The sequence below is a fragment of the Grammomys surdaster genome, unplaced genomic scaffold (assembly GCF_004785775.1).
Source record: "Grammomys surdaster isolate TR1022 unplaced genomic scaffold, NIH_TR_1.0 275, whole genome shotgun sequence".
NCBI classification, from domain to species: domain Eukaryota; kingdom Metazoa; phylum Chordata; class Mammalia; order Rodentia; family Muridae; genus Grammomys; species Grammomys surdaster.
Genome location: NW_021604716.1, coordinates 2211472 through 2230282, shown reverse-complemented (window position 1 = coordinate 2230282; position 18811 = coordinate 2211472). Strand labels below are relative to the sequence as shown.

Here is an 18811-nt window from a genome sequence, read left to right as displayed (position 1 = left end):
GACGTAGAACTCTCTGCACCTTGTCTGCTGGGACAATGGCATGCACCTGCCTTGATGATAATGGGCTGAACTGATAAGCCCGCCTCAATTAAATGTTGTCTTCATAACAGTTGCTTTGGCCATGGTGTCTCTTCACAGCAATGGAAACCCTAAGACACCAGGTTTGTCTAGAATTTACTATGTAACCAGAATGACCTTGAACTTCTGATCCTCCTGCCTCAGCATCCTTAAGTATTGGTATGACTCGTGTGCATCACTATGCCCTGCTTTTTACTTTTTCAATGCATTTTTACATATGACAAAAGTCACCAACATTAACTTTACTATTTGATTAACCTTAATAAACATATACAGGCATGTAAACATCACCCAAATGGTCCCTCATGTCTGCCTCTATGTAGGCAATTTCATCTCGTCACCTGTCACTAACTCCCAACATCCATCAGAGCTGTTAGTAAAGTCAAGCCTTTTCTAGAATACAGACTTTCAGTCTTTTGTGTCTGATGTTTTTCACTCAGTGTAGGAAGCTTCTAGAGGTCTACCTACATGCATATAGCTTGTTAGTTTTTGTTGCTGCCTAGGGCTCCACTATTGAGATAGTTATAGAACATTATTAACAAAGTTGCAAGGAACTTAGTACAAATGTCTTTGTACATACATACATACATACATACATACACACATACACACAGATATACATATAATTTCTGTGTTGGGTAAATGCTTAGATATGATTAGTGAATTGGGTGGTATAAGATGTTGCCATATATAGACTGACAAGGTGGCGCAGAGGGTAAGGCCCTTTGATCCCTGGAACCCACATGTGGGAAAAAGAGAACCGATTCCTGTAAGTTGTTCACTAACCTCCACAAGCACATTTGCTTTCACGTACACATCCACCCACTCACATGAGTAAACATAATGTAAAAAGGCTACCGAGCAAGTGCTATGGTTCCAGTGATCATTCTCAGCACTGTGCCTGTACCTGCAGAAGGAACGGAAAGGCAAAGAGTGAAGAAGACCTGCACAAATCCCAACATCATCCTTTACGATGTGGAAGCAGAGAAACTTCACATAGGGTGCAAGAGTTTCAGAATCAAAACCCAATTACTCCTGGGCCACATCACCGTCAGCCCAATCGTGTATTTAAATCGTTGCATTATGTGTATTCATGCTTCTCTACTTGAGGACATGCCATTAGGATGGAAAAGCAGAGTCTGGAGAACTTTGGAGTTCAGAACGCACCCCTAGCTCGTGTGTCAGTTTTGGTCTCCTAGCAACGGCGGGTCGATGACTCGGCGCTCGATTGGATTGGCATCCACCTGAGCTGCAACGCTCGGGGTGGAGCGTCTCTAAGCCCACCCACTCCCCGGGACTCTGCGGTACACACGCGCAGAAAGGGGGCGGTGCGTATTTACGGAAGGGAGGGTCGGAGCGCAGGCAGTGGGCAGGCTGCACGTACGCAGAGTGGCTGGGAAACCGGAAACAGACCTCGAGTGGCTGAGAAGCCGGAAACGCGCCCCCTCGGGTGCGGCCCTGAGAAGGCGGCGGGCCTGACCGGGCGGGGCCGGGCGGGAAATGTTAGGGCTGCTGTAAACTGGGCGCGGGGTCCCGGGAGGCAAGAGCGTCCGGGCCGACGTCTGGCCCGATGAAGAGCCAGGCGGCTGGGCCAGTGCTCCCCAGCGCGGGCCTCAGGTGGGCGACGCGGCCCAGCGGGCTAGAGCGGCCGGGGCAGGTTAAGGCCACGGCTGATCGCTTTTCTCTTCTTCCAGGTCGGCCAGTCCGGCTGCCAGCGCTTCTGGGAAAACAGCCCCGGGCGCCGCCCAGCATGCCGGGCACTCTGCACGGAGCGCAGCCGCCGGCCCTCGGAGCCGTCGGGCAGTGCGGGGAGGCGCGGCTACCGGCAGGATGTGGTAGCACGTGACACCGGCCCCAGCGCGCACCTATCAGACGCCGGCTCCCTGCACTGGACGCGCAGGTGAGGAGGGCCCAGGGAGCGGGGCGGACCCCGCCGGAGACGGGGTCTTTGTTTGGGTGCCTTCGGGGCACACGTGTGACTTGTAAATGAATTTGAGTTTGAATCCAATGGAGATATCCGTAGTACTAGTTGATTCCTGGTGCGATTGTTCCGAGTGGCCATACAGTGTTAGCTGCTTGCCACCTCTTTCCTTTGAGTTATTTTAGCTATTTTAATTTGGATTCCTGCTGTAGTATCATCGACCTTCACCTTTAAGTTTGCGGGTTACTGTAACCCGAGATGGTGGAGTGCGGAGATAAAGATTTTTAATTGTGCAAATCTCGTGAATTAGAAGGTACTGTGCTCGCCGGGCAGTGGTTGCGCACGCCTTTAATCCCAGCACTTGGGAGGCAGAGGCAGGCGGATTTCTGAGTTCGAGGCCAGCCTTGTCTACAGAGTGAGTTTCAGGACAGCCAGAACTACACAGAGAAACCCTGTCTCGAAAAAAAAAAGAAAAAAAAAAAAAAAAGAAAGTACTGTGCTAGCACGCACAGCACAGAAACAAACCAAAGACAGAGTAATATTTGGCTGTTTTTTTTTTTTCTCCCAGAAGCTTTTAAAAAGCTATGAGTGGGGAAGAGAAAAAGTATTGACTGAAATTATTGGAGCTGGTCGATGCATTTTGCAAAGTGGCTGTATTTCTGTTAGTTTCTTAAATGTTATTTCCAGAAAACAATGTGAGGGCTGCAACCAACAAATGATTACATAGGTCTGTTAGAAACATAAAGACAGTTAAGAATGATTTGCAGAAGACCCAGTGACAAGACAGAACTCAGTATCCTTGTTTTAGGCCAGTCTTAGGATGTGATAAGAGACCGGTAGAATGGAATTGCCTTGTTGAATGGGAAGGTCCTTTGGGAATCACAATGACCCCTTCCTGGGGTCTTCTGTCTCTGAGTACTTGTTACCTTTGGTTTATGGCTGTTGAGGTCTTCACGTTTTGGGGACTCATATTAAAACAAAAATCTGCTGAGCCTCTATTACTAAAGTCTTGTTTGAACTGGTTTGAGAAGGTCCAGGATTTCACACAGATGATGATGATGATGATGATGATTATTCTGACATTATTCTGACAGATGTTCAGAAGCTTTCAGAATGGGAGATGAAGCCACACACTTAACTTTGCTCTAATAAGTTACTGTAATCTGTTGTGTTGTAGGCCTTGTGGTTCTGGTGATGGTTGTGTTTTAGGTATGGTTGCAGGTGGGAAAATTTAGAGAAGTCTGTTTTAAACTAGCTGGAATCTAGAGACTGCTAGTTAAAGTAGCAGAGGCTTCTTTAGGCTACAAGGAGTTTCCATTCTTCTATGAGAAATGACATACTTTTGTTGATCTTGGGTCCTTCAGATAGTGTACCTCATTTGCCATGTGGTTCTAGCTGTCTTTCTGAGTGACGAGTGGGCATGGTTTTCACGTTTTTTGGACATAGTTGATGTCCAAAAGCTAATTTTATTTATTTATTTATTTTTTGGTTTTTCGAGACAGGGCAAAAGCTAGTTTTATGATTACCTTATAGATAGTCATCCCAGAAACAGGTCTGTGTAGGACATTATACCCCACAGTTTAGCCAGGTTCTAATGTAAATAGATAGAACTCTTAAGAAAAAAAAACACGCAAATTTTGTTTGTAATTTGTTACTAGGCTAAGAGATTGGATCTTAAATTAGGTCTGAGTTCAAAACTCAGCTGTACTTCTGACTAGTTATATGATTTTAGTTTAGTTTTGTTTTTTAACCTCAAAATCTATGCTTTCTTATCATTAAAATGGGACTAAGGTACCAGTCCAAGGCTGGCCCAGTGAATAAAATCAGTTGGGTAGGGAGGCTGACAATTCCAGTTCAGTTCTTGAAACTCACACAAACATCTGTGTGCAGTGGTGTGCATCTGTAGTTCTAGCAGTCCTCTGGGGGATGGGCGTCAGGTACAGGAGATCACAGGAGCTGGCAGATCACAGCAACAGAGAGACCCTGCCTCAACAACATGGGAGTCGAGAACTGCCTTCTGACAACCATATACATCCACAGCCTTTAACACATGTGCATGTATGTTAATTTAAAAAAAGATTACAAAGTGGACTAGCTAACGCTGCAGTTGTTATGACAAAATCCATGACAAGAAGCAACCTAAGGGAAGACCGTTTACTTTGATTTACAGTCTATCATAGTGGGGGAGGCAGTCACATTGCAGCCTGTAATCTGGAAGGGAATAGACATCTGGGGATGGGTGTGCTTCTTCACTTTACCTAATACAGGATCCTACCCCATTGAATGTGGGTGGAATCATCCTCTAGACATACCCAGAAGTGTGTGCCTGTGTGATTCTAAGTCCACTGTGGTTGACAGTGCAGACTTGCCATCATACAACCTCCAAGTGTGAGGTTAGGAGAGGCAGGAGTAAATTACTTGCCCGTTGTTTCTTAGGTACCCTGGGCTCACAGAGAATATGCTGCAGGAAATGTGGAGTTAAGGAGGTCACTGAAGAGCGCCTTTAAGAAGGCAAGCTTCAGTCACTGATAAGATGATAGTCTCTAAATTCTAGAAACTAGTATATATGCATATATTTAAAATGTTTATTTTTAATTCTGTGTCTGTGTCCGTGCCTATGCAGTGTGTGCAGGTGCCCTCTGAGGACATAGGAGGGTGTGGGACCCTTTGGAGCTGGAGTACAGGAGGTTTCTGAAGCCACCTGATGGCTCCTGGGAACTGAAGTTACATCCTTTGGAAAGCAGCAAGGGCTCTTAACCCAGGAGCTGTCTTTCTAGCTGTGTGTACTTTCTTCTGAGGCAAGATCATGCAGTCCATGGTAATGTTGGAAGTTCTGGCAGTCCTCCTGACTCAGCCTCCCTAGCTCTGTAACTACTGCCTTGAGTAATAGCCTCCAGTGATGCCTTTTCAGACCAGTGGTCCTCTTTACCGTGGGTTAGTGATTTTGCAGGCGCATGGTCCAGAAAAGACAGCTCTTTGGACTCTTCAGCCTTCTGAAAGTGGTCTGTGTGTTACTAGAGACTGATGTATTGGCGCATCCCTGACAGTTCTTTGCAGGATGGCTGATGCCCTTCCTTCCTTCCTTTTATTGAACTACTTTATGATTTGGGACATGTGTTACATCTTTGGCACTTAAATCCGCCTCTACTATACTTTGCAGAACTAATGTGTTTTAAAATCCAAAGTTGCTTTAGTAGAGTTCTAGCAAAGCTTGCATGATGAACCTCAGTGTGCGTGGGTATTAAGATTATCTTTGACTCAGGTATGCTTACAGATGTTAAGAAAATACTGATTCTTAGGGAAAGCGTGGTTCGTTATGCCATCTGAATCAGTCTCAGGCTTACTTTTAACTCACTATTAAAAAAAAAAGGCCTAGAAAAACTATTCCAGTACTTTAAAGATAACGCCTAAAAACTACTGGTTTGAGCTGGTAAGCCAAATGGAGATAGTAATTACAATGACATTTACTTAACAGAAATAGAATAAGCCACCTTGACTAGTGCTGCAGGATTGAGTTCACTCCTGTGTATGGTATACAATAGTGACATGCATTCGTTAACTTTGAATCACAGTCCTTATTGTGGTTTCAGAGGCATTATGGCCATATGTATATAAAGAGCAGTTGCTCAGGTCCTGTTCCCATCCCTGGATTCTTGGCTCTTTAACATGTGGACTCAGCGGTTGTCTATACTCTTTCCTAGGATGAATGACATGAACTTGAGCCCAGTGGGGATGGAGCAGCTGTCTTCATCCTCTGTGAGCAATGCCCTGCCAGTCTCAGGAAGTCACCTGGGTTTGGCCGCCTCTCCCTCTCACAGTGCCATCCCTGCCCCAGGTGAGTGGAGCGGGGATAGGGTGGGGGTGGGGCGGGGGTTGGGGAGCCGCTGCCCTCCTCATTGTGTTCAGTTGAGTGTGTTTCCATAGTGCAGAGAAGCCAGTGAGCGGCCTCTGCACCATCCTACTGGATAGAGTAGCAGCTTTCTTTCTGATAGTCTCTGTTGGGTTAGTCTCTTTCATCCAGAGCTGAAACTGACTTGGCTTTTTATCTGGGGTGTCTCACACTCATCTGGTTGACACTTTGACATCATGTCCTTAATTAATAGAAGATCAGTTAGCTTTCCTCTGTAAGTTCCAAAGCATTGAAATTGGGCTTGTCTTCTTTTAGATTGGACACTGAGCATCTATAGAGTGTACAAGGCCTGGTTCTGTGGGAAAGCAGTGCCAGGGATGGCGGTCTTATGTGGCACTTCCTGTGAGCTGAGCGTCCTCAGAAACACAGGAGGGAAGCTTATTCTTCCTATCCTGTGTCGTAATACACTAACTCCCTTTTTTGTTGTTGGGAGATTTGGTTTTGTTTGACTTACATACCCTGGGTTGGCCCCAATCTTAATAGAACCATGGTGGCCTTGAATTCTCGACCCTCCTGGCTCCGCCCTCCAGTGCTGGGATTACAGGTGTGTGCCATCACCTGGTTCTGAAAACCTTTTTTTTTTTTTTTTTGGTTTTTCGAGACAGGGTTTCTCTGTGTAGCCCTGGCTGTCCTGGAACTCACTCTGTAGACCAGGCTGGCCTCGAACTCAGAAATCCGCCTGCTTCTGCCTGCCAAGTGCTGGGATTAAAGGCGTGCACCACCACTGCCCTGCCTGAAAACCCTTTTACTGTCTGATTTTTTTCTTTTCCTATTGAAATGAGAAATGAGTAAGCTGTTGGTTCTTAAGGATATGTAGCATCATAATGTTGTATTGGACTTTATGCTTAGTATTTTAAATAATATGGAAAAGATGTTTAGTTCTTCATAGAAAATTATATTCTGAATTAATAAAATGTAGAAACCAAATCATAATAATTGAAATTAGCATCTCTTAAATGTCAGTCAACAAAAGAAATTTTAAAAAAATTAAAGTTTATTTATATGATGTATGCATGTGTTTTGTCTGATTCTTGTTGAAAACATGGTGCTTCTTTACACACTGATGATCTGAAGCAGGTCCAGGATTACTTTTGTATACCTGTGTGCCTGGTACCCACAGAAGTCAGACTAGGGAGTCAGATGCCTTGGAACCCAAGTTGCAGATGGGTGTGAGCTACCATGTGGGTGCTAAGACTCTAAACTTGGGTTCTCCTGTAAGTGTAGCAAATGCTCTTAGCTGCTCAGTGGAGCACTAAAAACAAAACAACTAAAAAGCACAGTGGAATATGCTGAATTTCATTGTTTACGAGTATAGGCAGGAAGGTCAGTTGAAGACCAGCCTTCGCCTTGAAACGGTCTTTGAAAATTGTTACCCATCTGTTTATCCCTGAGTTATTCCTTTTAGGAGACAGTCTTATTAAGAGGAAAAAGTTTGTATTAAAAAATATTCCCTCTGGCCAAAATACGCAGATCAGCACTGAGTAAGTTGGTGGGTATTTATTTGATGGTTAGGCACAGGGAAAGTCATTTAAGCATTTTGCAAATGAATGTGATCTGAGGTGGTCAGACTCTTTTTATTGTGAAGTACAGTGTGCAGAGAAAGGGCTGAAGATATACACACAGAGTACTTTAATTTAACTTTAATTTGGATGGATTCCAAGTACAAACATGCCTGGTGTTTGTTGTTACATTTTTAGACAGGGTTTCACTATGTCACCTAGGCTCAGATCCTTCTGCTTCAGCCTCTGGTTCTAGGATGACAGATGCACCAACCATGCCAAGCGTGTGAGAGTTTTCAAAGTGAAATGTATAGTCATGAAAACAGGAAAACAAAGTAAAGCTTTACAAAAAGCTATCACTGCAGGAGACCGTACCTGTGAATAGGTTTTGTTTTTGATATTTTCATTTTTTAGTCTTACTTACTTGTAAGTACATGCACATGAGGGCAGGTGCCTTGCGGGGCTCGTCCTGGAGCTGGAATTAGACTGATGGGTTGCTAGCAGTTGAACTCTGGTCCTCTGGTGGAGCAGCACGGACCCGTTGTGTTGTTTTTGTTTTTAGTGTGGTTTTTTCCTCTTAGCTGTTATTTAAACTAGATTGTTAGTTATTTGGATATTTAGGAGAAACACAACTGGAGGATCAGTTTAACACTTAAAAAAAACAACCTGATGTGCACACATACACACGGATCTAATTTGAGGGCCAGGTTTCTTCATGCATATGGGTAATCCCAGCATTCTAGAAGATCATAGGTCAACCTGAGCTAAATAGACCCTTTCTGAGAAGTAACTTGGGGACTAGGACTGTTTGTATGCTTATGTTATAGATATTGCCCAGTAGTATCTTGGGTTATAAAGTGCTACTAGGGTGAGATTTTGTTTTTGTTTCTTTAAGTTCTAAGAGGTTTTATCAAGTGGTTTTTAGGTACCAATCTTTTAATTAAGAAAAAATAATTCATTTTTTTTTTTTTAAGGACTTCCAGTGGCAATTCCAAACCTGGGTCCCTCCCTGAGCTCTCTGCCTTCTGCCTTGTCCCTCATGCTCCCCATGGGCATCGGAGATCGAGGAGTAATGTGTGGGTTACCTGAAAGAAACTATACCCTACCTCCACCACCTTACCCTCACCTAGAGAGCAGTTACTTCAGAACCATTCTACCTGGTAAGTTTTATAGTTACTTGTGGTGGTGGGGCGGGGTAGTAGAAACAACTTTCGACCTCAGTGTTTGGAGATTAGAGTTAACATCTTTTTCTCTCATTTTTGGATAGTAATCCCTGGGTTTGTTATTTGTGTGCTTTGCTTAGAATATGCATACAGTTCAGTATTAAAGAAGCAATTTGAATCTTGTTAGTGCAGTTTTTAGTTTTTTCGTTGTTTTAATCTTTTTGAAGTGGTGGGGATTGAATGTAGGGCCTCATTCATACTAGAAAGGCACTTTACCACTGAGCTATAGCTGACGTCCTGTTCATTTTGAGACTGGGTAACTAATTGCCTGTATATGAGAATGACCTTGCTTCCAATCTTCTTGCTTTTCCCCTTTAAATTGCTGGATTACAGGCATGAAGGGTTTTTGTTGTTGTTGTTGTTGGTGGTGGTGGTGGTGGTTTGAGACAGGGTCTTATTTGTAGCCCTGGAATCTGCTGTTAAGACAAGGCTAGCTTCAAAATTTGAGTTCTTTTCTCTGGCTCTGCCTCCTCAGTGTCAGGATTATAGATGAGCCCCACCATGCCTGGTTTGTGTTACTATTTTTTCTTTGCAGCTATATATGTGTGTAGTGTGCATGCGTGTGTATGAGTACGCATATCTCTTGATGTGTGTGCATATGGAGGTTAGAGGTTGATGTCAGTTGTCTTTCTCAGGTATTTTCCATCTTACATATTGCCCTCAGAACTTGCTGACTCAGTAGCTAGTGTAACTTCCAGCTCGCGTCAGCGATCTGTGGGGTTATAGGTGGGCCACCATGGACACAACATGGGCTTTACATATGGTTGTTAGGGATCCAGACTCAGATCCTTTGGCTTATGTGTCAGTGCTTTACCTGCTGAGCCATCTTCAGTTCCCTGTGGTACAGTGTTAATAGTCTTTTTATGAAGTGAACTATGATCACTGAATTTTGGTTCAGTGTTTTTAATTCTGCACTTTAACAGCTACCTGTCTGTCTTAGAGTTTATTGATTTTTATTCTGTTATAAATGTATTATATACTCTTTTTAGAAAATTTAGCAAACGGAGAAAGGGAAGCCACATCTGTCCTTCTAGTATACTTTTGTTTTTATTTTGGCGCCTTGGTTGTTACAGTTTTTCATGATTAAGACTGTGATTTCTCTGCAGTTGTCTTAGTTGTACTTAGTTGTCTTAGTTGTACTTAGTTTTTTCCTCTGCTACTAGGTGATTTTTCATAAACTACTTCATGTCCTTTTTTTGAAAGGCTATGTTCTGGTTGACCTAAGAACTCACTATTTAAACCAGGCTGGCTTTGAACTCACAGAGACTTGCCTCTGCCAAGTGCTGGGATTAAAGGGGTTTGCCACCAATCCTGGCACCTATAATGGTCGTTTTAAATAGCGTACCCCTGTAATTCCAATGTTTGGGAGGCGGAAACAAGGAGACCAGGAGTTCAGACTAGCCTATGTCTGTCTCAAAAAAAAAAAATCTACTGATTGGATATTTAATGGTTCATTACATCAGTGACCAGCTTGATTTTTCCAGACTTTATTGTCACTGTAACTGATGTTCTTAGGTGTGTCTTCTTTGTGTATATTTACAAAATACATGCAGGCATTTAGGGAAGGTTGCTGTAAATGGTGTTTATGTAGGACAGTATGGTCATTTTTGAGTTTCATAAATACACTGTGTTTTAGTATAACTCTCCACTAGTACTGCAGGTGACACCCCACATCCTTGGAAGCACAGGTTTGGATTTGAAATGTAGTTCTATAGTAAGGCTTTTTTTGAGGCCCTGGGTCTGATTCCAACCTGCTCCTGCTCCCCCAAAAAAGTTTCTGTAAAATAAGCTTGTTTTTAATAGTTTAATGTGTTTAACAGAAGTTTTTAAATAATTTTATTGTTTATTTACATATTTTTTATAGAGCAAATTTTAGCATCTTAGGACCAAAGAATAGCAGTCACATAGCTCTTAGAGGTCGGTTCCAGGTAAGTTGCTGTTAACGGCTGCAGAGCAGCTTCATGTGTTAGGATTTGAGTTCATAGAGAAACTCAGAATGGGATATGTACTGCTTGTATAGCCATTGATTAAAGAAGTAGTATGTTGTTTAACTTAGCTATATTAGTAAGGAGAAGGATTCCTAATATTTGAAATTATGTTTAACAATGTGCAAATTATCTCTATCTCTTCTTTTCTCAGGCATTTTATCTTATTTAGCTGACAGACCACCTCCTCAGTATATCCACCCCAACTCTATAAATGTTGATGGAAATACAGCATTATCTGTCACCAACAACCCTTCAGCACTGGATCCCTATCAGGGCAATGGAAATGTTGGATTAGAACTAGGCATTGTTTCAATAGACTCTCGCTCTGTAAACACACATGCTTCCCAAAGTCTTCATCCTAATGATGGCCATGAAGTAGCATTGGACACAACAATCACTATGGAGAATGTTTCTAGAGTTACCAGCCCAATCTCCACAGATGGAATGGCAGAAGAGCTTACAATGGACGCTGTTACAGGAGAGCATTCCCAAATCCCAAATGGCTCCAGAAGTCATGAGCCTCTCTCTGTGGATTCTGTGAGCAACAACCTTACAGCAGACACTGTAGGACATGGTGGTGTGATACCCATTCATGGGAATGGTCTGGAGCTTCCTGTGGTCATGGAGACAGACCACATTGCAAACCGGGTCAATGGGATGTCTGACAGTACCCTCAGTGACTCTATCCACACTGTAGCCATGAGCACCAACTCTGTAAGCGTGGCACTCTCTACCTCACACAACCTGGCCTCCCTAGAGTCTGTTTCCCTCCATGAAGTTGGCCTTAGCCTAGAGCCTGTGGCTGTCTCTTCCATCACGCAGGAGGTTGCCATGGGGACAGGTCATGTAGATGTGTCCTCAGACAGCTTGTCTTTTGTACCATCTTCACTGCAAATGGAAGACTCCAATTCAAACAAGGAAAACATGGCAACCTTGTTTACAATTTGTGAGTGTGCTTCACTGTTCTCTTCTGGAAATACTTTTTCTGTGCTTTAAAATTGTATGTGTTTGAGAGTTTTGCCTGCATGCATGTACATGTATCACATGCGTGCCTAATGCCTGCAGAAGCTAGGGCAGTGTTGGATTCTCTGGAACTGGAGTTACAGATGGTGAGCCTCCCTGTGGGTTCTGGGAATCGAACCTGGGGCCTCTGCAAGAGTAGCAAGTGCTCTTAATTACTGAGCCATCTCTCCTGATCTCAAGTGTTGGTCTTAAGATACCATTGTCCTAATTAGTGTTTGTCGTAGTCTGATAGTGGTTAATGGAGTGTAGAAAGGAATTTCATTTTGGAATTTTCTTTGTCCTCATACTGTCCTTTTATTAATCTGGTGCCATTTGCTCAAGTCAAATAATAAGGTAGAATTCAGTCATTCTTACAGTGACGCCCTGGAGTAAGCAGTATATAGACATATCTGTATTTTCCGTATAATCAAGGTATTTTCCCAAACAGCATTACAGGCATAAAACTTAACAGAGATAATCTTGATGATATACATTGTGCTCTTTCAGCATATGCCGGAGAAAAAGAGTTGCTGGATCACTTTTATAACTGAGGAAATGTGGCTTGCTATGCAGTGATTTTTCTTAGAGTGTATACATTACCATGGTTGGGCGTGTAAAGGTTCTCTTTATTAGACAGCAACAAAAGCCACGTAAAGTGGTTGATTTGCTGGTTTCACTGTGTCCTTAATTCATGCAGGAAACTTTGAAATGCTCACTATGTGCTATGCTCTGCCAGATGCAGGGGACAGGGCAGTCTACCAAAACAGTACAGATATGAGGAACCTGTAGCCGGTAGGAAGCATGGACAGACACGGGCAGCTGTAGTGCAGAACGACAGTAGAGACGTGACCGTGAGTTAAGCTCATGGTGCTTTAGGAGCCTGAAGAGTAACTTAACTGGGCTGTGGAAGGGTCAGGGCATCTTAGCCACAGAGGGCAGCATATGTGTTATCCTAGTTTTGAAGACAGGCACCATGGTAGGCAGTTGACAGCAGGACAGCCGCTGGCACCCCTAAGTGCCTAGGATGATGAATCAGAAAATGGTTGAGGTGGCTGCAGTCTGAGGAGACAGTTACCTGGGGAGACAAGCAGGAGCCGAACATGCAGGGCTTTTAAGCTCAGTGAGGCTTTTAAGAGTGAGCAATGGTATGCGGTTCTACTGTATTGTGAGCTGTTAGATTTGTTAGAGGCAGTTATTGTAGGGAGATAATGCTGAAGTTAAGTGAAAGGTGATTATCTCCTCCAGTAGAAGTGACTAAGATGAGGAAACCAGAACATCTGTGGAACAGTCATTAGAGCTTGTAGGTGGGCTAAAGGGCTGTGCTGAGGAGAAAGCTCAAGTTCCTGAGTGAGGTGCTACACAAACTTGATGCTGACCGACAGCTGGGGGAGAGTAGAGTGGTAGCCTTTGGGAGGGAGGAGGGACTTTTGGTAAGGAGGAGGGAAGAATCCAGTTTAGACAGTGATTGAGTGTGAAGGTGCTCAGTAGAGAGACAGTTAACGGAACTCAGGGAGGGATTATCTGAAGGTAACAGTCAGGGCCATGACAGTGGGAGGGAGCTGTCAGCAAAGGGTACGAAAGAACTTCTGAAGACAGTGAACAAGAAGGCCAAAAGTGCAGAAGCCAGTCAGTGAGGAGCCCTCTGTATTAGTCTTTATAAAGTCTCCAATTAACAATAACTGTAATTAAGGTCCTTCTTACTGGTTGCACTTAGTAATTAGCATTTGATACCAAGTGGTAACTTGGCTTATGTGAACTACATCCATTTGTCTTTGACATGTGCTACTTACAGGGTGCACTCTTTGTGACCGAGCCTACCCCTCAGATTGCCCTGATCATGGACCAGTGACTTTTGTTCCTGACACACCAATAGAAAGCAGAGCAAGACTATCCCTCCCGAAGCAGCTCGTTCTCCGCCAGTCCGTTGTGGGAGCAGATGTTGGTAAGAACATTGAAGACACCACAAAATCCCACCAACTCTCCTTGATGGGGCAGAGCTGTGAAAGTGTGTGTGTGTGTGTGTGTGTGTGTGTGTGTGTGTGTGTGTGTGTGTAATTAGTGACTGATTAGTTAAGTGAACGTTGATCTAGAATTCAGTGGCTTCAAATTATTAAAGTAAGTGTTAGGGAATGGTTGACTTCCGATGGAGACAACAGTAAAGCTTATGAAAGCTTCGGTGGGAAGCCTCTGCAGAGGTCAGAATTGACAAGAAGCACAAATCCTCGCCCAACGCTTTGACAGTCTCGGGTCTCAGACACCCATCAACTACCAAGCCACCATGCTCCTGCAAACTTGTTCTACTAAAATGCGGGAAATTGACCTCTGATGGTCAGGTGGTGCATGGAAGATAAGCAGACCTTTAGAAAATGTACTTGTGTGGCATTTCTCAGGAAGGAATTGTGATTGTCAGGGCTTACTCACCCATGTCTGAATTTAACAGCTTCTGAATTACTGTGCCAGTCCTTTGGAAATGCAAAAGTAGGTTTATTATTTTCAGCTACAGCTTGGACATGAATCTTGAAAGCACTAAACAGCTTAGATAATAGTCATGCATTATATTAAGTATAAGAAATTTTAGAAGCTTGATTTATATAGATTGCTATTTTTTTGATAAAATGTTTTCTGGTCTCTTGCTTATTCTAAAATAATGTGTTTGGAAACATGTAGGTTTTGTTTGTATACAGCAGGAATCTGATTTTGCTTCTGCATTCAATTGAATTTTATTGGGGGGGAGAAAAGGAGAGAGAGAGAGATGGGAAGGTTAGAGGACACTTTTTCAGAAGTGAGTTCTGTGGGTGGAGCTCAGATCATCAAGGTTTCATGATAAGTGACTCTGAGCCACCTTGTTGGATTCTTTTGTCTGTTACTCGAGGCTAGGACCTCCATGGCTTAGCTGTTACTCTAGGCTAGGACCTCCACGGCTTAGCTGTTACTCTAGGCAAGGACCTCCATGGCTTAGCTGTCTCAGGATTGTTGACACATCAAAAATGTTAGCTTTGGTGAACATGAGATTCTTTGGGTTAAGTGCCTGTCTCAGTAGGTTTATATCATTGTGTAGTTGGTGTCCTTCCATTGATAGGTGTATGGACTGCAGAAACCATTCCTGTGCGGACTTGCTTCGGGCCTCTAATTGGTCAGCAGAGTCACTCCATGGAAGTAGCAGAGTGGACAGACAAGGCAGTTAACCATGTCTGGAAGGTCAGTGTTGGAACAACTTCTCTGACTTGGCTGCTGCTGCTATTTTTTGTATCCCAAGCTGATGTCACACTCTGAGTCCCCCTCTTCAGCTTCCCAGATGCTGGGCTGTGCCATGCCAACACCATGTTTGACATTTCTGGGCAGTTTTCATTGTTTAAAGTATGACAAGTCAAAATTAGCCAGGCCTGAGAATGAATGCATCAGCCTGTGCATTGTTTTGTATTACATTTTCTCTTACTTCTGGTATAAACGTTTTACAGCAGTGTACCAGCTGTTGAACAAATAGGGGATCAGTAGATGCAGTTTTCATTTTATGGATCAATGCAATGATTCCAATCTCTTTAAAAACATTTATCTTTATCTTGTATGTTTGGGTATTTTGCCTAAATGTATGTGTAGCACTTGTGTGCAGTGCCTATGGAGGCCACAAGATGGTGTCAGAGCCCCTGGAACTAGAGCTATAGACAGTTGTGAACTTCCGTATGGGAAGCCTCTGCAAGAGTGGCTAGTGCTCTTCATCACCCCGTGGCTGCTGAGGCCATGAACTTTGTTTACAAAGTACAAGTTATTTTTAGTTAACTAGAATATTTGGCTCAGGAAACAGTTTTAGAATTAGCTATAATTATTTCTCTAGTTTCCTAATGGGAATATAAGGGTTTGATGTCAATGTCTGTATCAGTAACATATTTATATAGAATCTTAAAGATGGGTGTAGAATTGAAGTGTTGGGGTGGTGTGTCATAGGGACTTTAATCTTAATGTTTGACTGGGAAAATGGGTGGCGGTGGCTGTCTGTCTTTAGGAGACAGTCACCGCCTCTGTACCTACCTGGCAGTTTTGATAAAGATGGGTAGATAAATAAACTGTAGTTTATCTTCTTAGCCAAAGGTACTCAAGAGTGAAGTCATTCTGTGCGGGGAGCAGCACCTGAAGACCTCTAAAACTCTTCCTGAATTTCTGGAAATGGGAAGGGTGGTAAAATAACCGTGGAGAGGGCCCTAACTAGCACTTCCTAGATGAGTAAATGAAGGGTGGTCAGTTCACGTTCCCTGTGCTTGCCTTCTGTTGGCAGATATATCACAATGGCGTCCTCGAATTCTGCATCATTACAACTGATGAAAATGAGTGTAATTGGATGATGTTTGTGCGCAAAGCCAGGTAAGGCTGCTTTAGTAACGGTGTCCCTACCATCCAGGTGGTTGTTCAATAGTGAGCTTGGCGTAAGCTATGGAAGAGCTGATGAATACAAGTTGCCACTAGTATCTCGACGGCCTTAAGCCCAGGCCTTTCAGCATTTCCAGTCTAGTAGCAGCTGACTGGTGGTGACTGGGAAGCAGAATATGTCTTTTTAAAAACATTTTATTTGGCTTGTGGCAATAAGGAATGATACAGTCACCCATGAGTTTATAAGTAAATGCCTCTTCATATCACCAGTAGTCTTTTTCAGGTGATTATTAGTTAACTATATTTGTTAGCTTTCTATCTTCATATATATTTGTCATAAAGAATTTTTAAGACTTCATGGACATTGTGACTCAGGCCTAAAATAACCAGCGACCAATACTTGGGAGCCTGAGGCAGGAACCTCTGCAAGTTCTGGTTTGTTCTGTGTTACATAGCCCGCCCTAGGTCAGTCTGAACACAGATTAGGACCCAGTCTCAAAACAAGCAGTCATCCTTGGTTTTCATTTAGCTTTTGTTTGTTTTGAGATAGGATCTTATTATGTACTTCAGCCTGGTCTGGAACTTGGAGCAATGCTCCTGTAGTCAGTCCTGTGTCTGCCTCTCAAGTGCTGGGATTACAGGTGTGAGTCGCCCATGCCTTGCTACTTACTCATTTTACATCTACTAACAGACTGATGTTTCTCACTAAAGCAAGGAGTCTTCACAATCCCTAGTAGGGAGGATAGAGAGTTACAGAAACAATAGAGACAATAATTCTGTCTAAGCTTTCATTGGCTTCTGCTTACAGAGGATATGGAATTACTATACTCAAGGGGCAGCAGGAGTAGCTTATTGATTGTATTGCTGGGCTAGAACGTGCAAAGTGTTAGTTTGAACCACATCACTGAAGAAAAAGTATCCCTAGCCAAGTGTGGTATATACGTATAGCCCTAGCTATTTAGAAGGCTGAAGCAGGAAAATTGAGACCAGATGTTTGCAACCAGCCTTTCTCTTACCCTTGATCTATTGACTGTGGTCATGTAGGAACCGTGAAGAACAGAATTTGGTGGCCTATCCCCATGATGGAAAGATCTATTTCTGTACCTCACAAGACATCCCTCCTGAGAACGAGCTGCTTTTCTATTATAGCCGGAATTATGCCCAACAGATAGGTAAGTCTGCGAGACTTGTTAGCATGAATCTAGGGCAGTTCCATCAGTCACCAGGAAGAAAATTTGATAATGATTTTACAGTGCCAGCTTTGGAAAGCAAGCTGCTAGCTCTGTGTGCGAGGTGACAGAAATCGGCATTTCTTCACTAGGTTGATGTTGTGGTTTCAAATAAATAAGCTTTTGTTAGGAATTTTGAATCAGGGCTTGTAAATCCCTGAAACTGTTTTTGAAAGTTAGCACAGCCCCTTCGGTTTGATTTAATGTGTTTTTTTCTCTTTCTACTGTGTCACATTTATAGGTCTACTTAAGAGTTTGTGTGAACTACAAAATGTAAATGGTTTCTCCAGGAAAAAAAGACTGTATCAATTCTATGTTTATCAAGTGCTTCTTGTGTGCCCTGGTGCACTATTTTAAATGATAGGAATATAGCAATGAACAAGAATTCTTAGTTTGACAGGTAGTGAGTGATTTAGACATTTTGGTAGAAGGGGAAATTGTAATCGTCAGTTATTAATGTCAAGAATAATTTTGAAATTAAAGTAACAGGAGATATTGATTTAATTTTTTAAAGGTGTTCCTGAACACCCAGATGTGCACCTCTGTAACTGTGGCAAGGAGTGCAATTCCTATTCAGAGTTCAAAGCTCATCTGACCAGCCATATCCATAACCATCTCCCTAGCCAGGGCCACAGCAGCAGCCATGGGCCAAGCCACAGCAAGGAAAGGAAGTGGAAGTGTTCAATGTGCCCCCAGGCTTTTATCTCTCCTTCCAAACTCCACGTTCACTTTATGGGTCATATGGGTATGAAGCCCCACAAGTGTGATTTTTGTAGCAAGGCTTTTAGTGATCCAAGCAACCTACGGACACACCTCAAAATACATACAGGTAAGCTGTATTGAACCATTGGCATGGAGTTTTTATAGTACTTAGAATTTGCAGCCATAAAGTCTTGGCAGAAAGAAGTGATTGAAGTTGTAATACATCATAGAATGTGTGCAGATACCTGTGGGATGTCAGTGGACTGCAAGCCTTGTGAGGTGGAGACCTAAGGCTCCTAAGGGGGTTACTTCCCATTACCAAGGTGTTTTCTATTTAAGGAGTCCTACTGTGCAGTTTGAAGGAGCCCAGTTTTTATATTTGAGCTTCTAGTTTCTAAACTCCATGTAAACCATCTCTTAAAAAAAAAAGATTTATTTGTATTTTATGTGTATGAATATTTTGCTTGTATGTGTACCACTTGTATGCAGTGCTTGTGGAGAACAGAAGAGGGCATCCATCCCTAGAATTTGAGTTAAAGATGGTTGTGAGCTGCCATAGGGTGCTGAGATTTAAACCCAGGCCCTCTTGGTAAGAGTAGCCAGATAGCCAGTACTTTTAACCATTAGCCATCACTTCAGCCTCTCAGCTCTCCCTTACCCCCACTACATACTCCAAAATAACCAGTGAGGTCTTAACTTTCCTGATTGAATCATTTGTTCTACAGATCACTGAAAGGAAGTTTCATTTTCAGCCTGTTGTTTTAAGACTAGGTAGTTGGAGGAGAGACTGGGTGTCCTACAGAAGCTAAACACCCACTATAGTTTTCCTTCCTTCCTTCCTTCCTTCCTTCCTTCCTTCCTTCCTTCCTTCCTTCCTTCCTTCCTTCCTCCCCTCCC

General features: G+C 43.1%; 1 protein-coding gene across 2 annotated transcripts in view; it reads left to right on the top strand.

The window, feature by feature from the left end:
- Positions 1-1516: 1516 nt before the first annotated feature.
- The window catches only part of Prdm4 (PR/SET domain 4), a 25881-nt gene continuing 8586 nt past the window's right edge, over positions 1517-18811 (top strand). Inside the window, exons 1-10 of one of the 2 annotated variants that reach the window (XM_028776979.1) lie at positions 1517-1695; positions 1773-1978; positions 5701-5834; positions 8383-8568; positions 10771-11565; positions 13414-13563; positions 14701-14819; positions 15892-15977; positions 17028-17155; positions 17727-18041. In XM_028776979.1, the coding sequence (XP_028632812.1) occupies positions 5702-5834; positions 8383-8568; positions 10771-11565; positions 13414-13563; positions 14701-14819; positions 15892-15977; positions 17028-17155; positions 17727-18041 (1912 nt within the window). In that variant the 5' untranslated portion in view covers positions 1517-1695; positions 1773-1978; position 5701. Of the gene's footprint in view, positions 1696-1772; positions 1979-5700; positions 5835-8382; positions 8569-10770; positions 11566-13413; positions 13564-14679; positions 14820-15891; positions 15978-17027; positions 17156-17726; positions 18042-18811 lie in introns of both variants that reach the window. The other variant, XM_028776978.1, reaches the window with a different exon arrangement.